Source organism: Melampsora larici-populina (assembly GCF_000204055.1).
Source record: "Melampsora larici-populina 98AG31 unplaced genomic scaffold MELLAscaffold_13, whole genome shotgun sequence".
NCBI lineage: Eukaryota > Fungi > Basidiomycota > Pucciniomycetes > Pucciniales > Melampsoraceae > Melampsora > Melampsora laricis-populina.
The window spans coordinates 1,605,131-1,615,365 of NW_006768777.1; the positions used below are offsets into that span (position 1 = coordinate 1,605,131).

Here is a 10,235-nt window from a genome sequence, read left to right on the forward strand (position 1 = left end):
AGGTCATCAACTTCATGATCAACAAAGATCAAGAGGGATTTTATGAAGGGATCACCATCTTGCCCAATGAGTGGAAAGCTATCGAAGCCTTGAATGAAGTCCTTAATGTTAGTTTAACCTTTTTCGATTCATCTTACACATTACCCGTCCTGATTTGAAAAATGTTAGTACTTTCTTCAATCAACCAAGAAGATGGAAGGTTATGGCCCAACTGGTGCCTCCGTCCTTTTTCAATACTCTGGTTTGATATCTGTGCTTACCAGTATCAAACAGAAGACTCCGTATCAAGATTTATCCAACATGATTGGCGGGATGATCAAACAGCTCCGCAATTATCAGACGGAATCCCTTCACTGTGATCCAATTGTCATGGCCACTATCCTCAATCCAAGGCTTCGACTTGAGTACTTCAAAACTAAATATCCTGACTACACCACGAACCCCTCGAAACGGTTTAGCAACCGGTGCATATTTTTGGTTTTTCAACCAAAATGGCTTGGTGAGCAGAAACGGTTTCTCAACCTTCCTCCGCCGACTGGTTTCAAAACCGGGTCTTCAGACACGGGTTTAACCCCGAATTGACCTCTATAATTACAATTGCAGTAGCACATATTTTTTACAGTACTCTCACGATGTCTCTGCTGTGGCTCTGTGGGTTTAATGAACACTAACAAAGGCAATGTCTTTCATTGAAATTAATACAAATATAAATACAAATAAATAAACATAAATAGATAAGATGGATGATAAGATAATAAAAAATGTGAGAAATGTAATAAATTCTATATCTGATTGTTTGTAACCACACTTAAAATGAAATGAAATGAATGATAAAATGAAATATAAATAATCTAATAATATACCCGCCTGTTCATAATTCTCATTCTTCATCATCAAACCCTGCATCTTCGTCTTCTTCTTCTTCTTCTGCTTCTTCTTCTGCTTCTTCTGCTTCTTCTTCTTCTTCTGCTTCTTCATCAAACCCTGCTTCTTCTTCTTCTTCTAACCCCGCATCATCATCATCATCATCACCATCATTCTCATTGTTATCATTCTTCGCGGGGAACTTCTTCATTGCATGAAGTTCTTCATCCGCTGGAACAGTATCACCCCATGTATCATTGAGATTATCCATAATCTCCTGGATGACAATCTCGTTGGGAATTGGGAACAAGGTGAGGGGTCTGATTTCCGCCAATGTCTTCTTGCCCTGGAATAGCTCATTGTCCTCCGTTAAACATTGAATGTAGAATCTGATACACATTGGTGGTAATGAGCCAGCGTGCCATTTCAATTTTATATAGAGGAGAATCACTTACGCATGTCAATACCTGCTACTTTGACCCCGCAGAAACTCCAATTTCTCGTCCACGATGCTCCAAAATGTCGCACCGTCTCTGTAATCTTTCTTGTAAAAGCCCCAATGACAGGCTTGCAGTCTCTGAGATGAGACAAATAAAATACCACCGTCAACAGATTAAAAATGAAAGAGAACCCTCTGAAAGGATACGGTCGAAGCGACGCACAAGGTAAGCATAACGGGACTTTTGCAGATGTCCCACCTGATCAAAGACCTCATCGCGAACAGGAACTCGACCTCCTATTTGACCAATTTCTTTATCGTAAAGCTATGTCACACAAAGATTAGTTTGGGCCAGATGAGAAAAGGAATACGCGCACATACATTGGCGACAATCGTATTCAACGATGGTACACTACCATTGTCTGTGGTGGTGCGTCGGCCGGGCAGTTGGATGCTTTGAAGCAGCTGAAAGTCAAAAGGAAACAGTCAGAAATTATTCCAAAAGAAGACACAACAACGTACCTCTGTTTCAAATACTTTTCGCACTTCTTTCAAGACAACATTGACCAGGGTCTTCACGGCCTTGACTTGGAGGGGTTTGGCATTCTTGCCATAGCCTTTCGGAAGCAACCGTTTTTGCCATTTAATGGGATTGGACATGATTGCGTCCTGGAAATGTTATAAGTATTCAGCTTGATTCAAAATAAATAAGAAATATAAATGATTTACCATTACTGCAGCATATAAAGAAACTGGGAGTGTTGCCTTGTCGCCATATTGGTTCTTGGTTGCTGTATAAGCCTGCAGGTCACCTCGTAAAATTGCCTTCATCGCGCTTTGGCGAATAGATTTCTATGATACACGATGTGATTAATGTGTTCAAGTTATTGTTAAAATTACACTGTTGGTGGTGGACTCACTCGTAGCTCCTGACCATCCACTTTTGAAAGCCAAGGCGCTGCCGTGGCAGCGTTGCCGGAGACGCCATGGCCTTGTCGTGACACAAGATCCCGAATTTCACCAATCTGTCGAGTGAGGTCGTTGTATATATTGGTCATCTGTTGACAATTTGCCAGCGCAACTGTGGTTGAGGCTATAAATTGTTTGTCAGGCGTCATCGCCTGCCAAAGGGAAGATTTAATAGATCAGTGGTTACACGCTAGACAAGTCATCAACGTGAAATCTTACACTACATATTTCACGTCCGCTTGCCATATATTGGTTGTCGAGATCAGCACGGACAGCACATCAGTTGTAGATCTGTAATCGTGAACCCTGCAAGGGCATAAATCCGTTCGGAAGACGAGCTGAGTGAAAATCGACTTGGTGAACCCTTGCTGGTGCACGACTGCTGCTGGTGTCGTTGTTGGTGGTGCAGTGATGGGTGTTGTTGCGAGTTTTTTTCTGAGTTACGTACTCGTCCGGGCCGTATTTGTGGGCTTGGGCTATGGCAAAGTGTGAATCAGTCCAGTCAGTAAAGAAGAAAATCAAGACAGAGAGAAGAGATAAGACAAGAGAGAAAGAAAGAAGAAAACGCACCAATTTGTGCAGCTGATTTGAAGCTAAACATATCTAAATCTTTCTGGTTGAATGGATCCCGTAAAAGAGATCCAGATGACGCAGGAGGAGGAGGAGTTGGAGTACGATGTCGAGGAGGAGTTGCAGGAGGAGTTGGAGTCGGGGTACGACGTCGAGGAGATGGTTTTCGTGGAGGAGGACGATTGACCATCTTCTTGGATTTCACCGCCTGAGTCTGAGTTAGCTTGGCTTGCTTTGGCTGAGGTTGTTCAGATGCGGCCTTGGTGCGTTCACTTGCCCGGCGTTTGGTGACAGGTCTAGTCGGCGGAGCTGTTGACGTAGCCGGTTTGGTTTGATTGCGAGTACGTCGATTGGTACTCGGATTCTGGGAGGTGGTTGGAGTAGCGGCTGATCCTGGAGGTACATGTTTCTTTGGTGGCTTGGGAAAGAATCGGCGTTGTGGTTGAGACATGTTTGTTGAATGATGGGTGTGGTGGAGTGATGTAATTGAGAAGTTCAGAGAAACGGGTGGAAGACGTGGGAGATATGTCACATTATTTGTGACATTTGCATGTGACATGCAAGATGACGCACATTGCCAAAGGGAATTATATGAAGATGCCTGATGAGGACGTCACGAGAGAACACTGAGAGAAGGTGCAATGAACTGAATAGGAATTGAAAATGTATTTGAGAAGGAAGATATTCATGAGTTTGGAATTGAAGTGAAAATATTATAAGAAATGATCACCTTCCTTCTAGAAAAACAACAAAGATCCACAAGCTGTTAATTGGATTCCTTGCATGTCAAAAGCAAATGATATCTCGGGGATATGGTTCATCAAAGGATGTTTGACTGCCATACATTTGTCATCACGAGACACTAAATTGAGATTGTGATTGACCCAAAGGAACCTCGAAAGTCGAAACATGAGAAAAGGTTTGATATGATATCAAGATCTTAAAGGATCTTTCCGCGATTGCGAGATCACTCTGGAAGTTTGGTTATCTTTTGCTTCACAGGGTTTCCAATGCGCATTCAAAAAGCTTTATGAGGCTTGTTGTGTCCGCACTCATATTGGAAAACCTTTCACTAAAACCTTTCCTTTGACTTTGCTTTGTTGAATCCTCATTCAGAAAAATGTATGTCGTAATCCTTGCTTTGTTACTGTTCATCTCACATTTTGAAACATCTTCTCACGTAGACTTTACAAAGATGGATGCGAATGCGTCAAGCAGCGACTCTAGACTTGAACATGGCTTCCAATGTCTCGAATATGCACGCAAATTAATGATCCTCAAAGAGTTGTGGTACCAGAAGTTCATGCAACTTCAAGTTCAAATGCACTATTTCGAAGCACCTTTTAACGGCGATATTGTGTTGCCGATTCAAATGACCAAAAAGATGAGACTACTTCGAAAGGAATGTGTGGACTACTTGCGCTCAAAGGACACTAAGAAAGACACGGACACTAAGAAAGACACTTAAGTTGTCAGAGGATTGCAATGTAAGTTGAAATTTCCATCAATAAATATAATACAATATAATACAATATCAATTATTAATGTTAAATATCTTTGCAGTATAACAACAAACTCCTTCATCGTGATGGCCCTGCAACTGCACCGTTATTCGGTTTCCTTTTCTTTCCTTTCTGTGCGCCTTGGGTGGCTGCTTCCTTCTCCTTTCTTTTTTGATGTTTACTTTCCTGGTTGTCTTTTTTCTTCTGTAATGAGGCCTCCCAATTTTTGATCCCAGTGGAAACCGCTTTCTTCCATTCATTTGCAGTGACCCCAACAAACAAAATTTGTGCCCAATATCGATGTAAAGCCGCTGAATAAAATGCCCCTGAGTTTATGACAAATGATCTGGTATCCTCATGGACAACCACATACTCTCGATTTGTGGAAACTCGCCTTTCAAGCATGACGGGTCTGTCCTTTTTGACGACACAGCCGCTTTTATGGCAATCGTGTTGGATGTTGAGGATACCCTCGATATCCTACAGAAAACAAATCACATTGAATAAATCACATTATATGAGTTCTTGGAGTGAGGTTGGCAATCAGAGGAGGCGAACACTTACTGATGGATTTATCCATACCTTTACCCCACTTTCTTCCAGTTCGCGCATGCCGTATAGTTCACTGACCGTTCCTGTCTTGCACCTTGTTACTTCAATCTTTGCCTCTTGTGCCGCGCATCCCGCTGCGATCCATATACTCTTAACTCTTCCAATTATCTTATCTGATGTGTATCGAGTAAGCAAATGTTTTGATTGAACCTAATTTTTGAGAATTATTCCACGCATAAGTATTTTTTGCTATCAGATCAGACAGTGATTGTGATAGACAGTGCATACCGAGATAAAGTCTCCTTCTCTGAAGGATTGACCATTCTTCAAAGTTAAAGAAGATAAAACCTTCCATGTTTTTGACGGGTAAGCCTCCCAGATCGCCGTTGGGATATTGGGTTGTGGTGGTTGTGCAGAATGAATCCCTAAAAAACCATCACATTAGATTGCGCATGTAGCCAAAGGAAATCAAACACTGGTGACGCACTTCCTGTCTTAAATGTCTCTGGCTCATTCCATTTGGAATTATATCCCAACGCCTTTTGGAACAGGATGTTAGTTTTGAATAACTCTGCAACCTTCCTTCCAGCCTTCACAGAAGTACGCATGCCTTGGTCATACATCAGACTTGCCGCCGTAACTGATCTGATGAGTCGGTGATTGTTGAATGAGTTTGCAATGTCCTTACTAGGACTCAGATGGTTTGAGTGGATGGAAGACTCGCGAGTGTTCCCATTGTAACCTTCGAAGTTTTCAGTGGCAAACAGGCATGCAGGACCATACCTTTCAATTGCATTGCAGATATGAATAAGCATGTGAAATTTTGGTTTATTGCACCATTGAGCTGAGAGTTGTAAGATTGATCGGAGAAATCTATCGATGAGAATCCGAAGCTCCTTGATGTATGCCTTCATGTCGTGAATGCCTGTCTGAAATATATAAGGTGCCAGATGAGCTAAAGAAGTCCAAGCCTCACGTTCTTCATCCAATAATGAACAATGAAAGAAAATGAATGGAGCTGCTTGCAGCACCACACGAAACTCCTTTCCAGTTAAACTGAGAAAGTGGTTGATCATTGACTTGGGTTGAATGGGAGGAACATTCAACCCAGAGGTGTTGAAAGATCGCCATCAACCCCATATGTCATTCTTTTCGGCGGCAGTGCATTTCTGCATTCTGTCTCGTAGTAAATACTTCGCCAGGCCCAATAAAAGTACGTGGAGGATTTCCACAGGGGTGTCTAGATGTCCATCAAATCCTAGATTGCAGTCGCTCAAGTTAGTTGCACTGACAATAAATGATGTCTTGAGGGCTTCACACCCACCTTTCAAGCGTAGGAATGGATTGAACAGACGCTCTCCAAAAGCATTGTTGAGGTCCTTGCACATCTGTTCCACGTCTGCTTTTGACCTATTTGGTTCTCAAAAGAAGTCTTGAACCTGCCTGACAAAGAAAGTATTGAGAGTATCTTTGATTCCCAATTTCCCAGATTCCTTTTCAAAAGCCCGATTGTCCCTGGCCGTTGTGACAGTTTCCAGAGGTCTTCTGTACCTTGCTTAGTCTCTGACCAGATCCGGGTTGGCAGGCACAACTGGCGTCAAGTGAATGGCTGTTAATATTGAGTTGATCCCAAAGCTTGGTTGAAAAATAAGAAACAATTTACCTTGCGTCCCCGTTCGTCAACACCAACAAAGTTGCTCACGTATTTTGGTGACCTCTTCTGGATCAATGTTTCCACCTTCAACGCGCATACACGACAAGGCGATAAAGACACAGTTGGATTCATTGTGTTGGACACCTCCGCGTGCATGGGTGAATCACCCAAATGACACAATACGACGGTCATCACGAGTACTTCCGCCTGCGCCTGATGATCGTACGCCACAAATCCGTCTGTGGCTATTTGGCTATAGCATAATTAAAAACAAGTAATTCAGATTATTATCCAAAATGATCTGAAATTATCTGAATCACTTACTTGAGCTCATCCACCAAAGGGTCAGCCAGCTCCAGAGCACCCGCTGAGTTCGAAGTTGTCAAGAAATGACAATTGTATTCTTGATTGGACAATTTCGGAGGTAAACCGGCTAGCGTGCAATAAAAAGCAATGTGTTTATTCCAGCGCTTTGATATATTACCCGACAAATCATTGCAATACATGACAAGAGGAACGTGGCGGATAATTTTGCCTTTAGCCTTAATTTGCCATGGATTCGGTAAAGGAACTCGCAAGAATGTTCCAGCGCCGACATCCTCTGCAACAGAAAATGACAGTTCAGCTTGAGGATCCTTAACAAAACAATTTAGTCAAAGACTTACCATACATTGAATCCCCACAATACGTCTTCATCATGACACCCTCACGTATCTCAATTGTGTCAACTACCTTTGAAAACTCCTTCACGTTGATAGCTGTTAATACTGGTGAGTTGAGATCCGAAGTCGAGTCGAAGTACACGCGGATCTTTGGTTGGCCATCTGCATCTTTTTGAAGACTTTGATGAGCAGCAGCGCATTTGGTGAATATCTCCTTGCCCTGTCAATAGAAAAATGCCGGAATGATGATTTGTTTGTTTTTGAGCTGGACAGGCTCAAAGATATAAAAATGTCCTTGTGGTAATTCGACCATCTGAACACGTAGATTCCGGTCTAAGTCCTCTCTCCACTTCTTTGATTGAGCAAAGCGGTCTACTTTGTCAGTATTGCTTGGCAATTCAGGTATGAATTGCAGGTTGTCGCAGACAAATGGGTTGGCTAATTCCTACGGGAATTTCCTCAGTGAACTGATGATTAAAGGCAGTCATGAACAATGTAAAAAACTTACTTGCGCTAGTACTTGTTTAACTTTCAGCGCAAAAGTAGTTTTTCCAAGAGGGCCAACATTCTCGGAAACATCAAATTCGTACGTTTGTTTCAGTCTGCGGCGGAGATTCTGGATACTTTTGTATCCGGGAAGGCTAATTCCTAACAAACCCACGTATGAGCGAACATGTTCATATTGACGTTGGGACATGATTGTGCGAGTAGATCCCAGCACCAATAAGCCAAATAATTGCTGGAGAAATGCCGCGCTATCAGTGAAAAAGAAAGACCCACAAGGATGGTTCTAAAATGGACAAACCTCTAGGCTTGAGAAGGGAGCTCAGTCATCATTGTCGTCGTTGGCTACGACCCTCTCCGAGCAGTCAGATTCATCTTTATCACTGCTGGAGTCAGGATCATCCGGTGGGTCTTCAATATGATTGTCTTCCGTGCGATCAACATTGTGATCTTTATTTTCAAAAAAATCTGATTGAACTCGGGTCCATAGATCAATGATTGTGCGTTGACGCATCTCGAAATCTTGGGCGTAAAGATCATCATCGGAGTCAGTAATATCCGGGGTGATGATCATTGGGTCGTGAACACCATCTTCTCCAAGTTCAGAGTGATTTGACTGAGAAGGTGTCGGTGTTCGCTCTTCGGAAACGGAGGGTGTTGTTGAGGTGATCTGGCGGAAAGACCATTCGCCGAAACTCTGGATGTGAGTGTCATTTCGACAATGTCTTTGAATTGTGCTGGCCTTCATGTTTCGTATTCCACCACAAGCAAGACACGAATATAACGTTTCCACACCAGGACCGCCGTCGACTTCAACAAAACCTGGAAACCTCGACATCAGCAAAAAGCTGAATGGATGTTGTGAACATAATGATTGAATCACATGGAGGGACACCAAGTGGGAGGACCATCTTGAGTGGAATCGGTGCAATTGTGATTGACAATGAGATTCAGATTGAAAAGATGAGTGAAGAGTCGTCCCTTGTTTCAGAACAAAGGGTAAGATTCATCCTGTGATCAGGGTACTTAAACAGCCGCATCCAAACGGGTAGACCTCCGTTCAGGAACTGCAGCGGTTGAAACCAAAAAGATACGGTGTGATCATCGAGGTTTTGCGAAGATTTGAGCCAATGCGGTTTCTCAGTGAGTGGTTGACTAACAGTATTTTTCAACTCTTCGCAAAAACCATTTGGACCCCAGGGCCAAACCGAAAATACTAATGGTTTTCGCCGGTTTTTTTTGAAACCCCCCCCAAAACGGTTTCTCAACAAAAGGGGGGTTCGTGGTGTATGCAGTTTGTGCCGGGGAACTCTTCCGCTTACAGTTTTCCGAGTATGAGAGAAGCAAACCTCAATTCGCATCAAAGCCAACTTCTTCTCAGGCCAAATCCGAAGCAACTATTGATCCACTAGATGAGACCAATGTGTTTAGCGCGACTTCTGCAAATACTCTGACCAGTGATGAAGAAGTGGAGCAGTACCTTTTGGGCATGCATCCTTGCGAGCGTGACACTGACATTTTACAATGGTGGTGTGTAAGTGTTTCTATCTTATATTTATTTCTTCTTTCCTTCAAGTAGTGTTAATTACTTGACTGACTTCTTTTTCAGGTCAATCAAAAACGATTCCCAAAAATAGCAAAATTGGCTCGTGACTTCCTTGCCTGTGTGGGATCATCTTGCACAGTTGAAAGGACCTTTTCAACTGCAGCAAATATCTGTTCTAATTGTCGTGGAGGTCTCACATCCAGAACAATTGAAATAGCGGTTGGGATATGTCAATGGCTCAAACAGAAGTTTGTTCCAAACGGAGAATTGGGGACAGCAGTTGCAGCTGTAGAACAGATTGTCAAAAGTTTGACTAAGAAGAAAAAAGTCGCAACTACTTAGACTTTCTACATTCTTCTTTATTGTTTGTTTTTTGTGTGTTTTCACTTTTTCTTTGGTTTATCATCTTTTTTTAATTATTGTTTGATTTCCTGTGGTCAATCATCCATAGAATGTGCATTTCATGCCCTTATACAAGATTTTTTTCTCATTGTTTTGTCATTTCAATCAAATCTTTATTTTCACCGCAATTGATCAACGACTGCGCTGCGCTTCACTGTGATTCTGACAGCGCATGGGGTTCTTCCATTTCAACACACTGAGCTAGTTACGCAACACACCACAGTGTTTGGTAGCCCAATTGGCAGCACAGCGCACTTTTTGTAAAAAGTGCGCTGTCCTGCGCTGGCGTCCTAACCTAACTAAGTCCCTCTCAGACAAACGAGTAGTCGAGAGAGGGACTTATAGCTTATTCACAAAATTTGGCGTGTGAGCCTGTGGACCTTTGGCTGGGGCAATTTTCAAATCAAGACACTGCATTATCTTGTTTACAAAACTCCTCTGGAGCCAAGAAACAATTTGTGCTGTGAATCATCCTACATACACCTGTGCCGGTATCAGCATGCCAAACCAAATGGCTATCAATCTATTCAAGATCAATGTTTTGGATAATTTCCATCCTCTGTAATTCGCT

The 10,235-nt window shown here is 42.5% G+C and overlaps 1 protein-coding gene across 1 annotated transcript; it reads right to left on the minus strand.

Annotated features, from left to right (window-relative positions):
* Positions 1-880: 880 nt before the first annotated feature.
* MELLADRAFT_85311 (uncharacterized protein) lies at positions 881-3,293 on the minus strand (the record flags this gene model as incomplete). The annotated part of the gene is made up of 10 exons (XM_007408696.1): positions 881-1,253; positions 1,332-1,441; positions 1,527-1,628; positions 1,685-1,768; positions 1,826-1,972; positions 2,033-2,155; positions 2,224-2,424; positions 2,492-2,510; positions 2,721-2,748; positions 2,843-3,293. 10 exons carry the CDS (start codon positions 3,291-3,293, stop codon positions 881-883), a joined length of 1,638 nt encoding a protein of 545 aa, XP_007408758.1.
* Between the last annotated feature and the right edge of the window lie 6,942 nt (positions 3,294-10,235).